The sequence below is a fragment of the Phocoena phocoena genome, chromosome 17 (assembly GCF_963924675.1).
Source record: "Phocoena phocoena chromosome 17, mPhoPho1.1, whole genome shotgun sequence".
Taxonomy (NCBI): domain Eukaryota; kingdom Metazoa; phylum Chordata; class Mammalia; order Artiodactyla; family Phocoenidae; genus Phocoena; species Phocoena phocoena.
In genome coordinates this window covers 46254874-46282101 of record NC_089235.1, presented here as the reverse complement: position 1 = coordinate 46282101, position 27228 = coordinate 46254874, and the positions used below count along the sequence as shown (strand labels likewise).

Sequence of the window (27228 nt, the reverse complement as noted above, 5' to 3'; positions counted from 1 at the left end):
TGCCATAAACTTCCATTCTTTGACAAGTAATTCAAAGATTTCCTTCTCAGGAAAGGTTTACTCACAGCTATTTTCCAAATTTCCTTCACAATCTCTAACCACCATCACTTGAATGCAGTGTGCCCTCACCTCACACTTCATATGTACATACATAGGATCTTTCTTTATATACAGTCTTATAAACTCCGTGGATCCGAGAAGACAGTTTGCCCTTCAAAGTTTACCCAAACGCAGCCCAGGAGCATCTGACAAGTATTTGTTAACTAGCTTATTAATCATGACAGAGACTCAAAGATACAGATTTGTGTTTCTTTTGCAATCAGTCAACCCATCAACAAGGCATTAAATGGAAATATTCTCGGGCTTCAGCATCTGACTGGTGCCAAGAGACATAGAGAAAATATATAAGGCACTTTCTTTGCCTCAAATATATAAAAATTGGTTGAGGAGGTGAGTAAATTCATATGAAAAATGACAACAAAAGAAACTGAAATACAGTACATGACTAGATATGAAGGTCTATGTTAAAGCATTCATCCATTCATTTATTCAGGTGTCCTGACTGGAAAAGTACAGAATGAACATTACCAGGAAAGGAAGATCAGCAAAATTCTGGAAAGATTTTATGGCTGTTGTGAACTTTGCTTTGATCCTTAATATATTTAAGAATTAGGAAATTTTGGAGTAGGAAGGTAGCATGATGAAAAGAGCATTTAAGGAAATGACTCCAAGACAGAGAAGATGCATTTCAAAGGTCTTCTTTGAAGGAATATGTGGTAACCCGTAACAACACATGGTGAACCAGTATTAATAAGCAAGGCCCTGAATGAGTTCATTGCCCATGCCATAGGTCCGTGCAGCCTGAGGATAGACTTGCTTACTAAAACATATTGGACTGATACATTCTAGGGTTCTAATGTCCCAGGGGATGTAAGAAGATGTGATATACTACAACTATTCAGACTCAGAGAGACTGTCAACTATGGGCTAACAAATAAAAACTCTTAATCCAATAATATGAGCATGTAAACAAGAACTATGAAAAAACTAAAATAGTTGACAAATTACTGACATGGATATTACTTTTTCCGAGTTTAAACATTTATCCTTAATTCGGTTACATTATCTTTATAATTAAAAAAAATTAAATGTATACTCTACCTGGAAAACATCACAATCCTTTATGATGGCCCTAAATGACTGTTGATATGGCCAAAGGGAGAGAGGCCTTTTAAAAAAAAAAAATATATATATATATATATATATATTTATCCTACAGTAAAACTGTAGGCTACCCTCACCCTTGGCATTTTCACTGTTGCTGTACAAGGCTGCTTGGTTTTCTTTTTGTTGCCAAAGTCTAATAAACGGGAGAGACTGTCATGCTTATGCATGAAATAGAATTTAGTCAAATAGAAAATTCTGGTCAAAAAAAAAAAAGAATTAGAACCAAAACACTCAGGCCATTCTGACTACAATTACCAAGTTTCCACAACTGTTTGGAAACATTTTAATATAATTTGTAGGATGCCAAAAGGCAGGCAGACAGCCAACATCACCATACCTTGCTGTGATTTGATGCAGCGCATCTATACATTTCTTAATCATTTGGCCTGAGAAAAATGGTAGTAAAGGAAGTATGGTAACATATATTTTCTAGATTATCCTTAAAGGACTTTAGACATCAAGGAATATTAGAATGTTATATTTAAATTTTGAATATTAGAATTCTAGTTTTCTCCTTGGGTGGGAGGAAAGAGACATCTACTAAGAATCTACTACGAAAAGACAATGATTCTTAACAGTGGTAAAATCAGATATAGCGAAATAATTCCACGTCTTTGATCAGCCACCAATTTTTTAGGTCTTATGATTCATTTATTCATTCATCCACTCTTTCAATAAATATTTGCTGAGCATCTACTTTGCATCAGACACCATGCTAGGTGCTATGGATACCACAGTGAACAAAAAGAGAAGCAGTCCCTGCTGTCATGAAGCTTCCGACCTAGTAGATGAAAAATATTAGTCATTAAATCATTAATTTAAAAATTTACAAACTGTGTGCAAGCACTCTAAGAAGAACAACAGAGTTCTAGGAGAGCACATCACCACCGAGAAAGTAAAAATCAGTCCCGCTGACAATCAGCCTTGATGCTTCTAACAGAATGTACTGCTTCCAACAGCACACGGACAAGGCCAACAGATGATAAGCAATGCTCCCAACAGAACCCCAGAAGACAATAACACAGGTACAAAAGTGAGTAACATCCCCCCCCTTCTGCGGGATTGATGCCTTCTTGGCAAAGATAGCCTCAGCCCTGCTTTGTTCATCCCATCTCCTGAACAATGACGACCGAGGTACCCAGTTTCTAGACTGCCCCAACATCTTGACATATGAAATCCAGAGCTGGTTGTCACTTCCATGATCCCTTCTTAGATTCATCCATAACAAGCCCAAACACTACCAAGAGCTCCTCCCAACTCTCTCTTGCTGAGTTGTCCCTAAGGGCCCCTTGCAGGAGCAGGCTAAATAAATGTAACTTTGACTACAGACGTGTTCACGGTAGTCTCTGGCTGGTGGACTTAGATACAAAGAAAACTGACTTTACGAGGAACCGAAAGGGGAGGACAGGGAAGGCTTCCTTGAGGTAGTCACACAGGAGGAAGGGTGTGGAAGGTAGTAAAGAATATTCTAGAATAGCATTGTCCAATAGAACTTCATGCAAAGATGTAAGTGTTCTGTATCTTCACTAATATGGTAGCCACTAGCCACATGCACCTTCTGAGCACTTAAAATGGAGATAGTGGGACTGAGGAATTGAATTTTTAATTTTATTCGAATAGCCACAGGTGGCTAGAGACTGCAGTATTGCACAGCACAGTCCTAAAACATGGAGTAGCAGGCACATGGGTCCTGAGGCAGGAGGGAGCATATCAGGTTCACAGAACTGAATGATGCTCAGAGCAGAGAGCACCAGGGGGAAAGATGTGCAAGATGAGGTGGGAAAGGCGGAGGAGAAACAGCATGTGCAAGGCCTTGTAAACCCGTTAAAGATTTACATCTTAATCCTAAAAACAATGGGATTTCAGTGAGAGGGTGTCACGATCAGATTAGCATTCTGAAAAGACCATCCCAGGTACAGTGCACAAAAGTGGACAGTATTATAGGCCAGAGATAATGACAGCTTGGGTCAGTATGGTGGAAGTAGAATGGAGATAGATGATTTCAGAGAGATTTAAGAAAGTGAAGTTGACAGAACTGATAATGACTTAGATGGGGATTATCGCAGAGCAAAGCATCAAGAAAAAAATCCTCGTTGCTTGAGAAACCGGAAGGACGGTGGTGCCACTCCACTAGAGCAGAGAACGTGAGGGAAGATGTAAGTCAGATTTTGAGCTGGTGGTGAGTCAAACAGGCAGCTGAACATAAAGGTCTGGAGCTCAGAGAGAACTGGGCTGGAGAAAAATAATGTGAAAAGTATTCAGGACATAGATGATAACTGAAGCTGCGGACATAAAGCTAAGAGCATTTTCAAGAGACAACAGTGATCAAAGCATTAAATGGTGCTGCAAAGTAACAGCTTTAACAGCACGGGGATTTCCAGAGCCCTTCTATTCAAGAGCTGGGTAGATGGCCCCTAGGAACCTAATAATAGGCCATCCAACCTCGTAAAATTTGACTATGTATAGAGAAACCTAAATCCTTCCCAAGTATAAAATGTGTATGCTGGGCTTCCCTGGTGGCGCGGTGGTTGGGAGTCCGCCTGCCGATGCAGGGGACGCGGGTTCGTGCCCCGGTCCGGGGGGATCCCACATGCCGCGGAGCGGCTGGGCCCGTGAGCCATGGCTGCTGAGCCTGCGCGTCCGGAGCCTGTGCTCTGCAGCGGGAGAGAGCACGACAGTGGGAGGCCCGCGTACCGCAAGGAAAAAAAAAAAAAAAAAAAAAAAAAATGTGTATGCTAAGGATTTTCCAAAATTTTGCTTGGTGCAAAAACAAACTAATAAAATAATAGAAGTTTTAGTGGTACCATATGCACTATAACATGTATTTAAAATAAAAACAACAAAATTGGTTGCACTGATCAAAAAGTGAAGCCATGTTCCACTTCAGTACTTGAATCAACATTTTTAAGATTGTGTTCTTTAAGTTTGTGGTGGGAAGTGAACTGTCAGTTAAAAATTAGTCATGTTGGACAGGGTTTAGATCCAGGGTAACTTCCAGTATCAGTCTACAGATGAATATAACATCAATGGATATAACCATCATATGTCTGTTGGGTATAACAAATAATAATTCTTTGATTTTATTTCAGGATTCTCTGCAAACTATGTTAATTTGACAAATAACATACCAGGGACTAAATAATGAAATACATGGTAGAGATATCTGGTGCTCACACATAAATCATTCTCATTCCTGAGCACATGGGAAAACTAGACTTCTCTTAACCTCTTGCAGTTAGTTAAGACCATGTGACTGGTTCTAGCCAATGAAATGTGAACAGGGGTAATAGCAATACTTCCAGGTCATAGTTATTTACAACTCAGTGTGCCATCTCCATGGTCTCTCTTCCCCAGCTGGGATGACCCTAAAGCCACATATAGAGATGGTAATGTCACAAGATGGAGGGAACCTGGATTCCTGATCAAAAGACAGGTCTGCAGACATCTATCAAGATTATTATTAGCAAGAAATAAACATTTAGTGTATCAAATCACTGAGATCTGGTGTTCCTTCATTCATACAGTTAGACTTATGTTAGCTGACATACAAAATTGTAGTACAGAATAGCAAATTCTTTCTTCTACTCTGATTCTTATGATGACAATACATATGATTTTTCTATAAAAACTCTTTCTTGCATCTCTCAAGGTTTACATGTTTCCTAAAAGCATTCTAGGTGTTAATACTACCCTGTTTTATATTTATCAACTATACTCTTTGCTTATTAGCTGTGTGACCTTTGGCACGTTCATAACCTCTCTGAATCTCTGTTTTTTCATCTGTAAAGTGGGAAGAGTAATACCTTCCTTGCAGAATTGTGGTATAGTAAATATTAGAAATAAAGCGTGTAAGCCACAGTGCCTGGCACACAGTAGTACTCAATAAATAGCAGCTATATAGATAGTAACCTTCTAGAGCATAGAAACCAAGGCACACCTCCTGCCGTCTACTCCCACGTCTAGCACAATGCCTAACACCCAGTATAAACAAATATTTACCAAATGTTACTACGAAGAGGATACAAAATAAAATATAAATCAAATTAGCTAAAATAAATTCATTAAAGAACTTTTTAATGCTACTAGCCTCAGTTGAACCAAACTGCTCCCTTCCCTGGTATCACTATACACACACACAGAGAGAGAGAGAGAGAGAGAGAGAGAGAGAGAGAGAGAGAGAGAGAGAAGAAGTCATCTCTAATAGCAAATGAAACTTCCTAATTCAACAAGTAGTAGACATTTTAGTAGTTTGCCTAAAGGAAGTGCTAGGTTTTAGACAAATTTTCCTTAGTGAAATTTACTTGGTGAAATCACTCTGAGCTCACCTGATCTTATAACCGGTTGACAGTGCCATGGCTAAAGATCATGATAAATCATTCCATTTAATTTACATCAGATTGAATTATAATATGCAATGTAAACACTGATTTCCAAGACTAGGAGAGCAGCTAAACCAAACTCGGTGGAAATAATTTTCACATTTAGTTTCTGGTAAGTTGCTTTCTCATCCACTCCAAAATAAAACCCCAAATACAACTGCGTCCTTTCATAAGCCTCTTTACCTACAACACAAACACAACTCATAACACATCCTCCAAGTAGCATGATGGTTCCGCTGACATTGGACCACATCCACGGACTCTTCTGTGACTAATGTAATATTTCTGCACTGTGTGAGAAAAACGTTAGTAGCAACCCTTTAGTGAAAAAGCATGCACCTCACATTCCTACGTGGAATGACTTGCTTTTCTCTACAAAAGCACCCCTGACTGCTTGAGGGCAAATCAAATATTCAACAATACCAAAAACCCTACGAGATCCCTTGCTCAGTTTGAAAAAAAAAAAAGCAGCAGCAGCAGCGAGTTGTTGACTCTTTTAAGCCACACCACACAGGAAGCTAAAGGAGCAAACTTTAAGATAATATTTTTATTACAAGGACACTGAAGGTTTGATATAAAGCTACCAGAGCCCAAGAAATACGGAAGCCTGGTAAGGGCGGGGAATTTATTGTGTCTCACTCTGCTCATTCCCCAATTTCACAGAATGCAGCAGGCACTCAGGAACGACAGGCCAGGAAAAGAAGGGCTGCTAGTGTGACTTGTCTACTGTGAGGCCCTCCCAACGCTGCAGAGAGCTGGCTCCTTCTGTTCCTCTTATTCTCATATGAAAGATGAGAAATAGCTAATGACGTAGACAAAGAATCCTCATTTAAGAAAACAAACACATTTAAGCAAGGCACTATGTTCAGTTATGGAGCTCCTAAGAACTGGAAGGTCCCACAGTGTCTCCGAGTGTAGAGGTAACGGCTAAGGACACTGGCCCTGGAGCCCGACAGCTTGTGGCAAGTCCCATCTCTGCCACTTACTACGGTGCGACCGTGGGTGTTCTTAGGCTTTCTGTGCCTTAGTATCCTCATTTGGAAAACACAGATGACAATGACAGTACCTCATAGGGTTTTTGTGAGGATTAAATGAGTATATATCACTTAGAATGATGCCCAGCACAAAGTAAGTGCTCATCAAATGCTTATTATTTTAAAATATGATTATTTAGGGTTACAATTTCAGCCTCAGGTGGCTGAATTTTGTCCCACTGGCAACTAAATGGGTATCGGGCTGCAAGTATTTGGTATACTGCCACCACAGTCACTCCTCTTTAAGAAATAAGAAACCACAAGTTTTCTCCTTCTGCCATTGTCTTTTATTGACCCAGGTGGGGTGCAAAATGAGATGTCAGTGACCATCGACTCAAGTGTAAAGGCACTGCTCCTAAATGCTGAAGCAGCTGACCTGAACTAAAGACAAGAAGAAAAGCATTACATATTCTGGGTCAAAAATTGGAGAGGTGATCCACAACTATATCAGCAATTGTTGTTCTACAAAGATCCCAAGGCAATTAAATGGAAAGAATATTGTCTTTTCAACAAATGATGCTGGAACACTGGATATCAATGTGGGAAAGAAATGGGACTCAACCCTTCTCTAACACCAGATATAAAAATTATCTCAAAGTGGATCAAAAACCTACATGTAAGATGTAAAACTATTAAATGTCTAGAAAAAAAACAAGAGAAATCTTTGTGACATTAGGTTAGGCCAAGACTTCTTAAACTGTACATCGAAAGCAAAAACTCTAAGAGGAAAATATTGATTAACTGGACTTCATCAAGATTAAATATTGTTGCTGTTTGAAAAACATAGTTAAGAAAATAAAGTGGCTATCAAACTGCAAAACGTATAACTGATAAAGGGCTACACTATTTAAGGATCTCTTACAACTTAATAAAAGGGAGACAAATAACCCAATTTAAAAATTGGGCAAATTATTTGAACAGACATTTCACAAAAGAAGTTATAGGAATGGTCAAATAAACACACGAAATAATATTCAACATCACTGACACCAGAGAAATGCAATTTTAAACCACAATGAGACACAATCACATATGCACTAAAACGACTACAGTTAAAAAGATGGACAATATCAAGTTTGGGCAAGGATACGGAAAAGGGGAACCCGCCCGTATTGCTGGTGAGAATGAAAATGTTCCAGCCACCTTGAAACACTGTCAGCAGTGTTTCACATACATTTACCACATGACCCAGCAAGTGCAGTCCTAGGTATTTAAACAAGACAAATGAAAGTATATGTCCACAGCAGCATTATTCATAATAGCCAAAACCTAGAAGCCAAAACCTAGAAGCAATCAAATGTCTACCAACTGGTGAATAAATTGTGATACATGCTTACCATGGAATACTACTCAGCAGTTTTAGAAACAAATTATTAACACAAGCGATAACATAGATGAATCTCAAAAAGATTCTGCTAAATGAAAGAAGACAACATACAAGACTCTATACTCTACCATTCCATTTATATGAAATTTTAGAAAAAGCAGAAGTATAGTGACAGAAGGCAGGTTAGTGTCTGCCATGAGCAAGAGGAGACGGGAGGGCTTCAAATTCAAACTCTTAGGATGAGGAAACTTCCCACTGATTCTGATGTTGGTTACATCATTGTAAACAATTAGCAAAATTTTCAAACGTGTGAATTTGAAACAAACAAGCAAGCAAAGATCATTGCTTCTGTAAGTTCTTTGGGCACACGAGAAGAATACATAGAATCTATTTGTAAGGTACAAAGTACACATACATGTACACACTTGATTATTGATAATACCGATTCTTTCTTGAGTATTCAATCAGACAAGGTCTTTAAAGAGTTATATTGTTTTAAAAAGTGATGGGCAGGCAACATCTTTGGCTGCCATTTGGCAAGTTACAAACTAGAAGAGGTCAAAGTGAAAACTTGACAAAGTAGGAAATTTCCACGCAAACAGCCCTTTGTTCTTCAAAAATAGTTAATTTTAAGACTAAAACTAAAACCAGTCAAGGAATCTGTCATCTAAGAGGCAGGAAAACGGAAATATTCCGCCACACACCTAGGCCAATGGTCTAATAAAACCCGTTTATGAAGAAAGATGCAGGCATGTTTAAAAAAAAAACAAACAAAATCTTAAACTCACAGTTGAATTCACTCATCCCACTTAAAAAGCCAACAGAGAAAACAAGTTAGGTGGTTTTGAGTTTCAGTTCCAGCTGCTGATGTAAGAGCCAGGGACTCACCTCTGTGTTTCCGTCTTTGAAGCTCTCGCTGTAAGTACTGTCCGGGGTGCTGCGCTGATCATCCTTGAGGTAGGTGCTATGGCTGGCCACGGACGGCACACCATACTGAGTCTGTTCAAAGATAACCACGCGTTGCTCTTCACCATCTCCCCGGGGATAGTGCACAGGTGGGGCCGTGAAAACCGGTGTGAAATCTTCGGCCTTCACCACTGTGATTCCCGCCATGGGGATGACGGCTGGGCTCTCAGAGACGTTCGTGCTATACTGTTCCCGTTTTGAATTCTCCAGGTGGTCTTGATTTAGGGAAAGGTTCACTGGAACAGTCTTTAGGACCTGCACTCGGTTTTCTCCTCCACTCAAACTACTCTGGGCTCCACTGGTGCCAAGACAGTTTCTGTGTGTTTAAACCCACACCCCGCAACAGAACAGAATTAGAAACAGCGCCCTTCTGCAACTCCTAATAACTGATGCAAGCAAGAGTCAGTGGATGCTAATGCACTAGGGGGAGAGCTGATGGCAAACTTTACAATGGAATGCAATGAATCTTTGTAGCACTAGAAGGAGGACAACTACACATATGTGCCTCCTGGTATCATGCAATGACCCCCACCTAGAAAGTGCTATTGCCCACCCCCACCCCCCAAAACAGCTGACTCTAAATCAAGCAAGCCTTTACATCTAGCTTCCAGTTCTTAGGATATATGGGAGCTGGAAGAATAATTTAAACAACATTGAAAAGAAACAATCATACAAACCAGAATGTCACACATCTTACTGACCTGGTTTCTTCAATAAGTCAGAGGCATGAAAAAAGAAAGAAAAGTGGGAGACTTGTTCTAGGTTAAGAAACTTAAAAGACATAATCAAATAGGATTAGCAGATCTTGTCTGGATCCTGATCTAAAAAACCAAAAAGGCACTTACGAGGCAGTGGGATTTTCGAGACAACTGAACATGAACTGAGAGGTAGCTGATGTTAAGGAAGTACTGTTAACTCACCTAGATGTGATAATGATTTTGAGATTAGGTAATAAAATGTCTTTATTTAGAGATACAAATCATAAGTTGTTAGAGGTGAAATGACATAAAGTAAGCCAGGAACTTATTTTGAATACTATTGCAATAAAAATTTAGAAAGAAAGAAAAGGTCAAGTTTAAGTAGGTGTAACACAAAGTTATCAGTGCTGAACCCGGAGGATGGGACGGGTATCTGGGGGTTCATTATACCATCGTCTTTATTTATGGGTATGTTTGAAAGCTTTCAGAAGAAAACATTTTAAGTAGCTTTTTTGAAAAAAGGTGGGAGCAGGACAATAAGTTAAAGGAAGAGAGCAGAAAGAATATTTTTCACTCTTCTGCAGGCAAAACTCCTTGCAGGAAAAATAATATAATGAGAGGGCTTCCCTGGTGGCGCAGTGGTCGAGAGTCCGCCTGCCGATGCAGGGGACACGGGTTCGTGCCCCGGTCCGGGAAGATCCCACATGCCGTGGAGCGGCTGGGCCCGTGAGCCATGGCCGCTGAGCCTGCGCGTCCGGAGCCTGTGCTCCACAACGGGAGAGGCCACAACAGTGAGAGGCCCGCGTACCGCAAAAAAAAAAAAATAATAATAATAATAATATAATGAGAATTTATCATTAGAATATTTTCACTAAATTGAGAAGTGCCATCAGCTCATTGATGTCCTTAGCACTGAATTACTTTCAGGGCTTAAGGAAGTGGTATAACTGGGCTTACGTAAGACAAGATCTCTCAGATCTCAGACCTCCTGTGCTACAAAGAGAAAGGAAAGGATTCAGAAGATTAATTCTTGCCAGTATGAGATGAAATACTTTCATCTATACTATAGAATTCTGGGAGAGAGCAGAAGCAAAGAGAAACTTCTTACGAAAAGAGCGTGATTGACAGCAAAATGATTTTACTAGCAAAGTCCTTGTGGTCAGTAAGATTTGAGGCCACCTCTTATTTATAGATTATTCTGAATGACACAGAGAGAAAATGCACGTTTTGCATGGAGCCCCGTCCCCAATGTCTGATTTTTTAAAACTAGCATGTGCTTTCTGGGGCTTACAGTGATCTCTCATCGAGAGAAATACTTGAATAAGATTGGTTCTTCCAAGAATTGGGCCCTCGTGGCTCCTCTCTGTAAAGGAAATCCACTCGCCTCTGAGTTTGCCTCTCAAACAGGACTCGGTATTTTTAGCTTTGATTTTTCAAATAAAACTTCAAAGTGAAGCTTGAGGAAAGAATGGCTCCCCAAGAACAAAGCCAACAGAAAAATACCTGGGCCTCTCTGAGTCAGTCACAGACCTGTAGAAATCATTCTAGAAACAAACCCTTTAAGGAATGAAATCGTGAGTCTATAAACATTCTGGCGTTAAGTAATAACCTGCTTTCATGGCTATACCAATACAATGAATCTGCATCTAAGACACAGTGAAAATTTAGAAATTATGTTCAATCTGAATCCAGTAAGCTGATGATGCCAAAACCCAGGCCACCCATTTATATCAGTATTCCCTAAACCTTATTGTTGAGAACATTGCATAGAATGTTAATATATGTTCCTCAAAGAAAGGAGACCATGATAAAATCAGTATTAAAAAAAAAAAAATTGCCTAAACAAGACCACCCTGGTGGGTCACAGTCGTGAACACAGTAAAGGCCCCCAAGGGTTCCTCCACTTGTTTAACTGTAACCCAGAATTTCTCAAACTCATTTTATCCGGGACCCTTCTGGGGAGGAGTAACTACTAATACTTGGAGGTAATGTCCTGCGAGTTGGGTGTAGGACGGTTGGTCTACGTTCATTAGCTACCAGAGCAATTATCCACTTTCAGCACTTCTGGGCTTTGCACAAGCACGGTCTTACTGGCTTTGCCAAAATATTCAAAATTAATCAACTCCTCTACAGTTAGAGTCCACTTCAGTCCAAATTTCTTAAGTCTTTAATTCATGCAAAACACTTGGATTCTAAACAAGAAACACACGTCAAAATATTTCTGGTGTGCTTATAAACAAATACATAAGCAAACTAAGAGAGTTGTGCAAATCTAGTTGAATCGTCACTACCATGAGACAAGGGAACAACAGACTCGGCACCATCCTATAATGTGTAAATGTGCCTCTATAGAATAGCACCGACCTTAAAAGCCGATGCCAGAGAACTCTGGAAGTCATCCAAAAAATGGGTGATCAGAACAAAGTAAGAATTATTGTGAGATATACTGACTCACCTGCAATAGAATTTAAAATGGAACCAAACATTATAATGTGAGAAAAAAATGCAAGGCTAAGAATGGTTCATTGAAATATACTTTTAAAAAATTGGGGGTCATGACATTGAGATTACTTTTCAAAGTGGCGACTTCTGTATACAACCATTTGTAATGATATCACGTCAGCACATGGCACCTTAATGCGTGAGTACATTGCAGACCAAATGATATCCTTCCAAATTACATTCAACCGGAAGTCTACTAAGTCATAATCAGTCCGTACAAGGTGGTCTGTCTATACCTCACCGCCAGTTTTTTTTTAAGGCACTCCATTGATATCACAAAAATGGCCTTTAAAACACAATGAGTGGCTATCAGTCTTTAATGTTGTTCTAGAAGATACTTTACCAAAACATGGGCTCTTTTGTCTATTATGATACATACAGAGCACACATCTTAGATTCGTTCCCCTCCCCACCTCCACCCCCCACGCCTCCCCCAACTTTTCTGTGATTACTGCTATAGGTCTTAGGAGACAGCACTTGCTTAGCCTAATAAATGCTGGTTGGATGGTGGAAAAGTTAGAGGACCTGAAGAGCATCAGCCTCTTTCTCCCTGTCATCACTGCTGCTCACTAGTGCCCAGGGCCCCAAAGCAGCATAGGGCATCAGAAGATCCCTGTGGAACCACACATCAGATACAGACAGCCTTGATCTTCTGCTGGGGATGTGCCTTAGAGGTGATACGCAGCACAGGGCCACTGATGGGCGGGGTGGCCCCCACTGCTAGTCGTATGACAAGATCACAATGTCACAAGCAGTTCCTATCAAGGCCAGGAAAGATTCTGACATGTGTTTTAGCAGGAGACTTCATTTCTCCTGGCTTCATGTTTCCAAGTGGAAAAACCCCCCAACAGAAAAGCACTGTGGCTTCTCCGTCCCTCTGCAGAGGAAGAGATGTATTTGATTGGTGAGTTTGGGAGAAGTAGCTGAGCAAGGTGGTTCAGACCCTTGTGGTTCCCTCTTTATGTCTGGATCATCTTGACCAAAGAAAGGGGACACTCCAGTCACCGCGGCCATGCCATCAGTGGCCTGTCCCTTCAGGGAGGCCTGAAGTCCTGCTTGGGACTGGATGAATAGCCATATCTAAGTCAGGACTGAAATGTTACAAATTGCTGGTTCAAAATCACATTCTCTAATTAGCTTCATCAGAAGTAAAATTGATTTTTTTTCCTTTTTAATTTCAATCTGTCTGTTTCTTGTTTTTCAACTGGTTCTTAACTCAGGATTGAAGGAAAGGAGTATGACCTATGGTCTCCTAACACCTTTCCTGCCCCTGCACCCCAACAGTGTCCTCTGCCACCCATGGCTCCCTACCAGCTCCTCCCTGAACTGAGATCAGCCTGGCCTCCTTCCTCTCCCCCTTATCAAAGACAATCTTCAAATGTCTCACTCCCTCAAGGGCCTCATCGCAGTCATACAGCCATCGGACGGACAGAAAAGTTCACACCAACAGGAGGCCGTCTTGCCTGTATATCACCTCTAACTCTTGGGATCTGCAGCCTCCTTGGAAGATACTGAATGCCCTTTGCAGAATTGCAAAACCGAAAAATACAATCTTCTCTCCCGCCTGAGAGATCCAGTTTTGTTCCAGACTCCAAAAACAGGTAGCAGACATGAAGCTTCTTGACTCCCATATCCTCTCAAGAACAAAAGTTATAGTTTAATACTATTGTTTTCAAAAAACATAGAAAAAGAGTTATCTGGGGGGTCAGGCATATCCCTGTATATATTATCATACCTTCTATCCTGGTCTTCTTGGCTGTCACTTGCTTTGCCTACAGACAGCAGCCTCTTGTCTCGAGGAACCTGAAAACATCACCAACCATCAGTCAGACTTCCGTAGATGCAGAGCTTGACACCAGCAATAAGCAAAGAAAAGGAAATGGAACATTCTCCAGAGAACGGTGGCAAATTTGCAATGGCCAGGAGATGGTTAAAGGTAACCAGCCTGATTGGCAATGCCAGTAGACCGGATACAAAAGGGTGATGATCAATGTAGGGCCACAGCAATCCTGATTCTGCTCTGCCCTGCTGACACTGGCAACTCTCTCTCGCTGGACCTGAGCACCTTCTGAGCCCTCCCCACCTCGGTTGGGAGTGGATGAGGGGAAAGGGTAAGAGGATCTGTGCTCTGGAGCAGATAGAAAATATCTTGGAACTACAACAGGTATCCCGTTAAGGAACAGGGACTGATCCTCCACTCTGATGAGGGACTCCAGGTGCTGACATGCAGGAGAGCAAACTGGGTAGGGGGCTGCACTGTCCAGTGAGGGAGCACCATCTAATACCTGAGCCAGCCTTCACCTACCCTCCCTAGCTCTCGAACTGGCTCCCACCCTGCTTCTTCTAATGCACTTTTATTATTGACTTCACAACCACAATGCCAACATATTACCTGAAAGATTATTGAAAAAGTGCTACTTGAGAGAAGGGATCCCCCTACCAGCTGTGTTTCTGAACATCATATGACCGCCCTACCGCATTAAGGATCGCTTACCTATCTCTACCATAGTTCTCGAACACATGAATGGTGGGTTTAGATTTGTTTGCCTGGTTGGATGTTTTGGGTTTTTTTGGTTTTGATTTTGTTTTTTCCTAAATCTCCAGATCCTCCTTCTAGCCAAACACCTTTGCACTCAAAATACAGCCTTCGCTATTTTGACATAAGAGAGCGTTTATGAGAAGCATCTCTCTTCTGGATTCCGGACTAGCAATCCTCATGGATAGTTTCCACTCACCTGAATATGTATGCAAGCCCAGCTAGCTGGGCAAGGGAGGCAACATAGCAGGGTGGCTAAGAGTCCAGGCCTAGACCTTATTGTTTGGGTTCAAACCTCAGCTCTACCACTTACTAATTCTGCCTCGGTTTCCTCAGCTGTAAAACAGGCATAATGGTAGTCCTATACCTCACAGGGTGTTTAGTAAAATCAAATGAGTTAATTTTTTTAAAGCCACTTAGAGTGTCTGGGAATTTATAAGCATTGGTTAAATAAAAATAAAGTAAATCAATTGTCCTTCACTCACATGTCAATGACGAGGGTCTACAATGTAGCAGGCATTACTAAGTGCTAGACAGAAATGAAATGAATAAAACATAGCTCCTATCATCTACTGAAAACGACAGATAAACATAAAATTTTAATACCCAGCACACCCATGTTCATAGCAGCATTATTCACAATAGCCAAAAAGTGGAAATGACCCAAATGCCCATCCATCTACAGATGAATGGATAAACAAAATGTGATATATACATACAATGGGATATTATTCAGCCTTGAAGATGAAATTCTGATACATGCTATAATACGGATGAAGCTTGAAGACATTACACTAAATCCCTTGTGACTCAAATCCATCAACTTCCCTGTGGATGCCTGCCTCCTGGTTCAGCCCCCGAAATCTCTTACCTGAGCTACAGCATCAGCCTAACTGGTCTCTCCTCTCCTTCACTTAACCCCTGCAAATCCATTTGGGATCCATTAAGAAGATCCACAGTGATCTTTCAGTCTGACCCCACTATGCTCTTACTTAAAACTCTTCAATGCTTCCCGTTATTCTCAGGAACATGGCCTCCAAAAACTCTCCTGCCTCAACTTGGGCCACCCCCATCACTGCTGTGTGTACAGCCACACTGCATCCCTGACCATGCAATGCTCCTTCTTGCAGCAGAACCATCACATAGTCCCCTGCCCCACCCTACCCATGCCTTCTCTAAGCTAACTTGTGAGCTTACTTCGAGAACCATCTAAATGTTCATATCCAAGATTAGACTACAATCTCCACGAGTGTCCACCTTGTGCATGGTTATGTCCCAAGCGCCTGGAATGTAGCAGGCCCTCACTAAATTCTTGTTGAAAGAATGACTGAATCAATCAAAATGGCCTGCAAAAAGGAGAATCAAGGAAATAGGAGAAATAGGGATTCCAAACACTGCTCTGAGCAGCCTGCTCAGTCTACAGTATTGGGCACAATGTGACAAAGGGGAACCTTTGGGTCTGCTCCCATCTGGGCCAGGCTGAACCATGTTTACCTTTGGCTTCCCAAAGACTGTCCTTCTTAGAGAAACTGAGACCTCTGAACTCAGGCCCCGTTCTCAAGTCTAGACCCACAATACTGTCTATCAGACATCCCTACCTAGACATCCCACAAGCGCACCAAACTCAACATACAATTATCCTTTTCCCCAAAACCCTTCTTCTGTACTCTGCCTTCGTTAATCTGAGAGTCAGCTTAGATATTATGACCCTAATTATAGGGTTCTCCCACCAAATCTCACACACACACAAACACACACACACACAATCAGTTGCCAGCTTTTTTTTTTTTTTGGCGGTATGCGGGCCTCTCACTGTTGTGGCCTCTCCCCTTGCGGAGCACAGGCTCCGGACGCGCAGGCTCAGCGGCCATGGCTCACGGGCCCAGCCGCTCCGCGGCATGTGGGATCTTCCCGGACCGGGGCATGAACCCACGTCCCCTGCATCGGCAGGCGGACTCTCAACCACTGCGCCACCAGGGAAGCCCCAGTTGCCAGCTTTTATTCAAACAAATACTCAGTGATTTCTTGAACATACTGCTTTGTCTCTATGCAGTATGGCTGACTAAACAGAGTGGCTGATTCAGAGAGAACCTCACAAATGCTGACCCAGGAACAGCTACCATCATGTCTTACTTTAGAGCTTCATCATTTTTTATCTGGACTATTGCAACGAACTGTTCACTGGATTCTCTGCTCATAACCCACCTCCCTGCTGCTGCTGCTGTTGCTGTAATATGTATAAATCATTTCTCCAATCTACCAGGCTTATGTTCAAAATCGTTCAGCGATGGAGAAAATGATGCCAAATAATATGACAGAAAAATTACAGGAAATTTCACTTTCTTCTTTAAGCTTCCCTGAATTTTCTATAATGTATATGTATAAGCCAAAAATAAAAAGCTGATTTCAACAGCTTATGAATATTTCAACAGCTTATGAATATTTATTAAATCACTTATTCACTCATTCATCTAGATAATGCGAATTTAAATCATTAAAATACACAAAAAACAGGACTTCCCTGGTGGCACAGTGGTTACGAATCCATCTGCCAATGCAGGGGACATGAGTTCAAGCCCTGGTCCAGGAAGATCCCGCATGCCTCAGAGCAGCTAAGCCCGTGCACCACAACTACTGATCCTGCGCTCTAGAGCCCGTGAACCATAACTGCTGAGCCCGTGTGCCACAACTACTGAAGCCCGTGCGCCTAGAGCCCGTGCTCCACAACAAGAGAAGCCACAGCAATGAGAAGCCCGTGCACCGCAACAAAGAGTAGCCCCCGCTCGCCGCAACTAGAGAAAGCCTTCGCCTGCCGATGCAGGGGACGCGTGCCGTGGAGCGGCTAGGCCCGTGAGCCATAGCTGCTGGGCCTGCGTGTCCGGAGCCTGTGCTCCACAACGGGAGAGTCCGCAACAGTGAGAGGCCCGTGTACCGCAAAAAAAAAAAAAAAAAATTTCAGGTGTCCAACATAGAGATTGCCAATTTTTAAAGGCTATATTCCATTTATAGTTATTATAAAATATTGGCTATATTCCCTGCATTGTACAATATATCCTTGTAACTTATTTATTTTATACGTAGTAGCTTGTACCTCTTAATCCCCTACCCCTATCTTGCCCCTCCCCACCTCCCCTCTCTCCATTGGTAGCCACTAGTTTGTTCTCTACATATTGAAGTCTGTTTCTGTTTTGTTATATTGACTAGTTTGTTTTCATTTTTTAGATTCCACATATAAGTGATATCATACAGTGTTTGTCTTTCTCTGACATTCCACTTAGCATAATACCCTCCAAGTCCATCCATGATGTTGCAGGTGACAAAATTTCATTCTTTTTTATGGCTGAGTAGTACTCTACTGTATTTATATACCTCATCTTTATCCATTTGTCAGCTGATGGACACTTGGGTTGCTTCCATATCTTGGCTATTGTAAATAGTGCTGCTATGAACACTGGGGTGGATGTATCTTTTCAAATTAGTGTTTTCATTTTTTTCAGATATATATCCAGGAGTGGAACCTCTGGGTCATATGGTGGTTCTATTTTTAGTTTTTTGAGAAACTGCCATACTGTCTTCCATAGTGGATGCACCAATTTACAGTCCCATCAACAGTATACAAGGGTTCCTTTTTCTCTACATCCTCAAATTGAGTTTTATGTAAACTCTCTACCCTGCATTACAAAATATTTACAGAAAGCAGTATTTCAACTTTCCTCTAAATCTTAAAAATGTGCAAGGGGAGAGGTAATCCAGGTACCATACTTACTAACACTTTATCCTCTGAACCTGTGGGAAATAAAATACGTTGCTTTCCTAAATTACTAATGATTTTTGTTTCAAGGTGTGTTTCTCTTTTTCATTAATACAAAAGAATTGCCATCTAATACAGATACCTGAAATTATATCCATAAGAATATAAGATATAAAGAATAAGAATAAGATATAAAGAATATAAATATAAGAAAAATATATTTTTTCAAAGTGTATCCTAATGTATTTCTTCAAAGTCTTATTAAAAGCATTAACTAACGTATTTGTTTAACATAGTTATAAAAGTTACCAAAAAATGTAGTAATGACCCAAGTGATTAAATCAGGGTCACTTTAATATGTTACTAGATTTTAAAGATTGATAAAGGTATCAATTTTTCACAGCAGGGGAAGGAGAAGAGGGGGCAAAGTGAGAGAGTAGCATTGACATATATACACTACCAAATGTAAAATGGATGGCTAGTGGGAAGCAGCCGCATGGCACAGGGAGATCAAGTAGGTGCTTTGTGACGACTTTGAGGGGTGGGATAGGCAGGGTGGGAGGGAGGCTCAAGAGGGAGGGGATATGGGGATATAAGTATACATATAGCTGATTCACTTTGTTGTACAGCAGAAACTAACACAACACTGTAAAGCAATTATAATCCAATAAAGATATTTTTTTAAAAGGTGTCAAGTTTTTTTTTTTTTTTTTTTTTTTTTTTTTTTTTTTTTGTGGTACACGGGCCTCTCACTGTTGTGGCCTCTCCCGTTGCGGAGCGCAGGCTCAGCGGCCATGGCTTATGGGCCCAGCCACTCCGCGGCATGTGGGATCTTCCCGGACCGGGGCACGAACCCACGTTCCCTGCATCGGCAGGTGGACTCTCAACCACTGCGCCACCAGGGAAGCCCAAGGTGTCAAGTTTTAACTATTTTTTATAATAAAGGAAAATTGCCTTGTGATTCCTTTCTAGGGATGAGACCATTTCTGAACATTACATACTAACACAAAAGTCCAATAAAGCTGAACCCTCAAGAAATAGCCTATAATGTGAAGTAGTCTAAAATGATAAGTTCTGTGTTTCTATACCATCCTCAATACGTTCTGAAAATTTTGACTCCAAAACGTTTAGAGTTCATCCTTGTGTTTTTCAAATAAGCTCCTTAGTCAAAAAGGATTGAAACATATAAAACAACCACAAACAAAGAAAAGAAGAAAGGAAAGCCTGCCAAGAAACCATCTTTGTTTTTAGGCTCGTTTTTCTTCAGGCGATTCCTGTTCATTGTAGGAAACTGCCCTGCTTACATGGAATGGAGGTTAGACCCTAAAATATCCTTTCATCTGGACCCCAATTCCCAAAGTTAAAGCCCTTTCTTGCTATGTCAGGAGACGTGATGGGAGCTGTACAGCTTCACAAGAGAGCTGTCGAAATCGGCCAACTAACTCCAGCTCCGTTGGTAAAGGGAAAAAAAAATCAGCCTAGACTGGCAAGGGTACTAGTGGAATGCCCTTCCCGTATTTCTCCAGCACTTTCCAACCATAAAAAATGCATTTATTTGAGTTAATAATATCCTCATTTAAAGTAGCCTGGATGGGCCAACCTATCAGTTACTCATACCTCGTGTTTCATCTTAAATAAGCACAACTTGGCTTGGCTTTCATTCTTCTCCCCATGGAGGGAGCCCTCCTGAGTGTTTTAATAGAGAAAATGGGAAGAAGCTGGAAAAGGAATGAGTACGTTTAGAGAACTTTGGTGAAAGAAATAGGCCCGGGGGCAGTGTCAGAGTCAATGGTGGTGGGAAATCGTTGTAAAGCACAAAAACCCTGGTTTAGGAGAGACCCAGGGGACAACACAACTTGCAGAAGTGAGACCACTGGGAGGAATCAGGAACTGGGAAGCAGGGAGGAAACAGGAAGCTGAGACTGGTGCTTACCCAAAGAAAAATGATTCCTCTTGGGTGATTTTCTCATGATGGAGGGAGAGGGGAAGAGGGGGATTTAGTTCTTATTCTAAAATACAAAGTTCACTGTCCCCAACCAGCAAAATAAACACGGCCATTCTCACCTTTGTGCCAATAGCATCGTAAGCCCACAGTGTTTACAATCAAGTCAGGCAATAAATATCCTCATTCAGTAAATACCTGTTGATTTTTTACACTTCATTGGTTCTAAGGGAGCAGGTCATACCAGATATAGTCCTTTATAGTTGAGGCAGACCATTGTTTGTTGTTCGATTTCCTGAAATACTCCTATTTTGAAAGTAACTATGGCAGGTATTTTTGTAATGCAAGCGAATTACATTCATTTTGTTTTAAGGGTTTTTCAAAATAAATATTGAGTACTCATCGAAACAAATGGAGACAGTTAGATTTTGGAATTGCTGCAAAAGCCTACCACTAAAGTATTCACTGGTGTATTCCTTACAAAACTGAAAAATCTAGAAATCCTGATGTTTCTTATAAAATGGAAAATCTAAAAGCAACCTAGGGAGTTCCCTGGTGGTCCAGTGGTTAGGACTCGGCGTTTTCACTTCTGTTTTCACTGCCGAGGGCCAGGGTTCAATCCCTGGTCGGGGAACTAAGATCCTGCAAGCTGTGTGGCACAGCCAAAAAATTAAATTAAAAAAAAATTTTTTTAAAGGTTCTCATTACTTAATTAAAAAATAAAATAAGAAAAGATAAAAGCAACCTAAATGCCCCAAAACTGAGCAATGACTAAATTATGGTACAGCCACACGATGTAATATTCTTTATTCACCAAAAATCATAAAGTAAAAATGGCAGCAAAGAAGGATCTGCAGTATGATATGAAGTAGAAATTAAACGTAGATAATATGTATGCTTGTAAACAGAGGGCACAGAAATAATTATCCTAAAATGGAAACTCCCTCGGGGTGGGGTGGTAAAGTCGTGCTTTATAGATGGGAAAGCAGAGACGCAATGAGAACAGGAAGAGGCTGAATTCCAGAGCGAGTGTGGCAATGCCATTCATTCTCTGGCCTGGGATGAAGAATCTGGCCCCTCTGCCCACTAGAGAGGGGAGGCCCTGGAGGCGGAAAGTGGAGGGAGGCGGGGCTTCAGGTCCTACCTTGTAGTAGTCATACAGCAGGCCAAGGGCGGCAGCGCTGTCCTCATCACCGTTGATACTCATCATCGCCTTGGTGGCCGCCGTCAGGGGGTTCTCCAAATACGACTTCCAGGCTTCATCCTCACTGGTGTAGGCTCTTCGGGTATTAAATGGAGGGTCACTGGGCATGGGCACTAAGGCCACCAGTCGTTTATTACTGTGAAAGCAAGAAAAACACGAGGTTCATTATCAAAGAAGTATTCCTTTGATATCCGCTAAAAAATACACATTATTTGGTTAATTTGTACTTCCCCAGAATGGAAGAGAGGGAAGATTAAGACGAAAGTGACTGCCCCATTGCATTGATAAAGCCACTGATTTATTTCTCTACTGCCCATGAGAAGTAATAATGGTCTTTCAAAGGTAGTACAGAAGTAGTGTAAGTTGGTTTCCTTCACACTTGGCTTTTCACATCCAATCACTTCAGAAGCCAAATCATTTTCTTTGATTATTCTTCATTAGTGAATATTAAAATGAAAAACTGAGAGGGAACAGCTTTCATTTAACTCTCTGAGTTCTAATGTATAAATATGTGCGATACATTAAATGTAATCAACATGTTAACGGTTATTAAAAACTATTTTATCCAGTTTAATTTGTACTATAATTGCTAGCAAATTATAGACCAATCCAAGTCCCTTAATTTAAAAAGGCAATAGAAGCTACACTGCAAACAAGACGTATTGCAGATATGCTGCATAACAGGGATACAAAGCAACAGGAAAGAGACGAACTCTGTATATGAATCCCGTGTTGCCTACTGTATTTAAAGGACGTAGAAGCTACAGGTCGTAAAAAATCATCATGGGGAGTGAGGAGGGCACCTGGAGAACCTTCAGCAGAGGCAGGAAAGGAGGCCGGAGTCATCTGTCCGTCCTAACCAAGCCAGGCTCAGGTAAAGCAGCAACTGGCTATCAAAGCGATTTCCTAAGGAGGATGCGATAGTAACTTAAATACTCACAAACCATGACAGTCCTCAGCAGCTCCCCAGCCTTGTTGATTGAAGTGAAACCAAAAAGTAACCATGAGACCCTGTATTTCAGTAACACCTATGTCCACGCAACACAGACAAGTAACAGGTTTGCAGAGGCAACATGTATACTGATCAGTGGAAATTCAGTCACCAAGAGCCTTCTGATGGGCATTCAGTCACAGACGTCCCTTTTTGCTGATATTTCTACAGGGCCTTCTGATAGTAGATGGTCTCCCCGTTCACTTTGTGATAGAAAACTGGTACGAACTCCCAACAAAGGCCGTGTTGAGGGCCCTTTATGTGGAGGCATGGTGCCACACATTGGTGTAGGGTCAGAAAATGACACTGACATTGGTAACATATGTTTGGGGGCCGGGTGGGAAATCCACACTGAGCACAGTGGAGTTTCAGACTATCTCCAGGCCCCTGGTTTGAACTTTGTGCCAGGGACTTGGTGGAACTGATTGGGAAGAAAGAGAAAATGACCCAACTGTAAATTAATTGGATTAAAAGGTAAAATCAAGTTTCTGGAAGGAAACAGGAAAACCCTGGTAGAAGGCCTTTCTAACCATTAGGTAGTCTGGTGACATGGAACAGCACAGGCCCTGGAAGTGAGTCTTTGTTCACCACTTACAGTGGAGGAAAACTGCCTGAGGTTCGGTTTCTTCGCGACTTAAGTGAGGACAACACAATTTTTAGTTTCTTAAGGAACCTCCATACTGTTCTCCATAGTGGCTGTACCAATTTACGTTCCCACCAACAGTGCAAGAGGGTTCCCTTCTCTCCACACCCTCTCCAGCGTTTATTGTTTGTGGATTTTTTGATGATGGCCATTCTAACTGGTGTGAATGGATAACCAACAAGGACCTACTGTACAACACAGGGGACTCTGCTCAGTATTATGTAACAACCTAATTGGGGAAAGAATTTGAAAACGAATAGATACATGTGTATGTATAACTGAATCACTTTGTTGTACAACTGAAACGAACACAACATTGTTAATCAGCTATACTCCAATATGAAATTAAAAGTTTTTTTAAAAAAAGACAGCAATGCCCACCCTACTTACCTCACAATGCGATTGTAAGAATGGAATAAAATAATGAATAAAACAGAGGTCTGTAAACCGCACAATGTTACACAATAACAGGTATTACTATCACAGCACAGTTCTATATTCCCGTAAAGTTTGTGGGTATAGCAATTCTTGGTTATAATGCAGAAGTGCTAAAGATAATCATTAATTAAAGGGAGACTGAAGTGGCTCATTTAGCTATTTTGATTGAGAGCCCAATAGATGCCAGACACCATGCTATTTGTGGAGGATGCAATGGCAAATGACACAGGCACTGCCCTGTAGCCCAAGTAGCTTGCAGTCCAGTGGGGGAAAGAAAGCACCACTGTTGGGACTTCCCTGGTGGTGCAGTGGTTAAGAATCCGCCTACCAATGCAGGGGACACGGGTTGGTCACTGGTCCAGGAAGACCCCACATGCCGCGGAACAGCTAAGCCCATGTGCCACAACTACTGAGCTTGCACTCTAGGGCCCATATGCCGCAACTACTGAGCCCTCATGCCACAACTACTGAAGCACATGTGCCTAGAGCCCGAGCTCTGCAACAAGAGAAGCCACCGCAATAAGGAGTCCACGCGTTGCAACAAAGAGTAGCCCCTGCTTGCTGCAACTAGAGAAGGAAGATCCAACGCAGCCAAAAAAAGAGAAAGAAAAAAGAAAGCACCACTGTTACAAGAGCAATGAGTGTGAGAAATGAACAGTGTCATGAGTGAGGTTATATGACAGAGGGGACTAACCTAACCAGAAGATCAAGGAGGAAGCAAAGTTTCGACAAAGACCTGAAGGAAAGGCAGGAGTGTGCCGGTCAACGTTGAAATGGGCAGATGTGGGAAACATCTTTTTTTTTGGGGGGGGGGAACATTTTTAAAGTGAAGACCATATTGGTAATGCACAATAATGGAATTTTCTGACAAAAGGAGCACATTGGTATTCATTTTGGAGAGTCAACTAAAGAAATTTATGTATTTTATATACAGTGGAATATTACTCAGCTATAAAAAAGAATGAAATAATGCCATTTGCAGCAACATGGATGGACCTAGAGATTATCATACTAGGTGAAGTAAGTCAGAAAGAAAAAAACAAATGCCATGTGATACCACTTACATGTGGAATCTAAAATATGACACAAATGAACTTATCTACAAAACAGAAACAGACACAGAGAACAGACTTGTGGTTGCCAAGGGCAGGGGAGGTGGGGGAGGGCTGGATTGGGAGTTTGGGGTTAGCAGATGCAAACTAGTACATACAGAATGGATAAATAACAAGGTCCTACTGTATAGCACAGGGAACTATATTCAATATCCTGTGATAAACCATAATGGAAAAGAATATAAAAGAGAATATATATATATATATGTATAACTGAATCACTTTGTTGTACAGTAGAAATTAACACAACATTGTAAATCAACTATAATTCAGTGTAAAAAAAAGAAATTTATGTACTTTGATTTAACAGTAAAATAGTATTTCCATGTTGTGGAAATTACTAATCACAGAGGATAGGGCTTGATTTAGAGATAGAATTTTGGTGGACTCCTAAGAATCTACAAGTGGAAGAAATGAAGTCTCTGGGAGGACCACGAAGGCAGAGGTGATAGGCCCATGTGTGGCAGTGCCACCAGCACCCCTCTCAGTCATTTAGTAGGAGCCACCCTGGGTGCCCGGTCTGCAGCCTTCACTTAGAGGGAGAAGTAGAGGAATCTGAACCCTAATTGTTGCATGAGCACCCAGGCATCATGTATACTTCCCAAAACGCTCAGTCTTACAGGAAAGAAGGGCTTTAAGTTATTTGCAGTGACCTCACCATTGAAAAAGATGGAGATTTTACTCTCTTTCTTACTTAAGAAAAGCTGGGAGGCGGGGGGAGGGTTAATTACAACACTGGCTAATTTCCAAAAGTTTAGCAGGAAGCGCCAGGGTGAAGGATAAAAGCCAACTCTTGATTTACACTAAGTAGTGCCCTGATTCACTTGAGAGATTTTTCTTTGAGTCTTCCTTCAAGTCCCTACTCCCTCCTGCTGAGTCTCCTGGATTGCTGATTTTATCTGTTCCCAGCACGAATGTTCACTCATAAATCTAGATTCGTCAGCTTTTCCCCTATGATGAAATGGTTGATGAATCCTTACATGATCAATGGAGAAAAGTACCCCAGGAAAGCACATCCTTACTAGCTGTTTCTGTTCACATTTTTGATGGCCAAAGGGCTTTTATGCTCTCCCCTTTAACTGCATAATGACTTTGGACTTTTTGTTTTTTCATAGATTATAGTCTCTCTGGTACGAGCACTGTTGAATAAAGCCTGGTTTAGTAAAAACAGAACAATCTCTCTGGTACACTGAGCAAAAATGTAGACTTGTAAAGAAGGACAGTTTCACAGAACAGCTTTTACCAAAGTTTGGAACACTTTCTGAAGGTGAGTTTCATCACTGTTCTTTTGGAGTGGCAATTCTAATCCTGCTCTGGTCAGCTTTCTAAATATCTTTTCAGTAGCTTCAGGTATGTAATTTTCTGGGTTGCCTTGAACACAGAGCACGTCAACTATAAACTTGATCTCTGTTCTTCCTTGGTGGAAAGTTTAAATTAGCACCTGAGTATTCACAGCAAGGCTAAGGCTGGGTTAGATCACAAATATTTTTTTTTCTTTCATTTGTTTCTTTAATCCGCTACTTCATTTTGTTGATGTTGGGAGAAAAATTAAGAGATGAGTCATCAGCTGAAGTAATGAAAGAGGTGGAGCAGTCATGCAGCTGAGATCACAACCAACAAGTCAAGAAAAGCTCCAGATCGCTCTACCACATGCCCTGGGGCATTAAGAAGAGTCTAACAGGGGCTTCCCTGGTGGCGCAGTGGTTGAGAGTCCGCCTGCCAATGTAGGGGACGCGGGTTCGTGCCCTGGTCCGGGAAGATCCCACACGCCACGGAGCGGCTGGGCCCGTGAGCCATGGCCGCTGAGCCTGCGCGTCCGGAGCCTGTGCTCCACAACGGGAGAGGCCACAACAGTGAGAGGCCCGCGTACCACAAAAAAAAAAAAAAAAAAAATTCCAATAGACTGCTCTCAGTTCTTAATCTCCTTGGATTTTCTTGGCCATTTCTCACTTCTGTAAAATCTTTCCTTGCTTGGCTTCTAAGATACTGTACAAGGGTGGTTCTCCTCTGTAGCCAAACACTCTTTTCTAATCTCTACTCTACCTCATCCTAGTCCTCTAACACTCATCGTTCCTGGGCCCTTTGCTCTTTTCTCTCCATTGTTGATTCGTATGGCTTTCATTGATCCTCTATCTTTTTTTTTTTAATTTATTTTATTTTTATTTTTGGCTGTGCTGGGTCTTCGTTGCTGCACACAGGCTTTCTCTAGTTGCGTCGAGCGGGGGCTACTCTGTTGCAGGGCGCGGGCTTCTCATTGCTGTGGCTTCTCTTGTTGCGGAGCATGGGCTCTAGGCACACGGGCTCAGTAGTTGTGGCTAGCGGGCTCTAGAGTGAAGGCTCCGTAGTTGTGGCAAACGGGCTCAGTTGCTCTGCGGCATGTGGGATCTTCCCGGACCAGGGATCGAACCCGTGTCCCCTGCATTGGCAGGCAGATTCTAAAGCACTGCGCCACTAGGGAAGTCCCTGATCCTCTATCTT

At 41.6% G+C, this 27228-nt stretch overlaps 1 protein-coding gene across 1 annotated transcript in view; it reads right to left on the bottom strand.

The window, feature by feature from the left end:
- The window catches only part of GRHL2 (grainyhead like transcription factor 2), a 112282-nt gene extending 90608 nt beyond the window's left edge, over positions 1-21674 (bottom strand). The window contains exons 1-3 of the mRNA XM_065895190.1: positions 21507-21674; positions 13869-13936; positions 8856-9249 (exon numbers count right to left, since the gene is read on the bottom strand). Of these exons, the coding sequence (XP_065751262.1) occupies positions 8856-9249; positions 13869-13936; positions 21507-21674 (630 nt within the window). The remainder of the gene's footprint in view (positions 1-8855; positions 9250-13868; positions 13937-21506) is intronic.
- Between the last annotated feature and the right edge of the window lie 5554 nt (positions 21675-27228).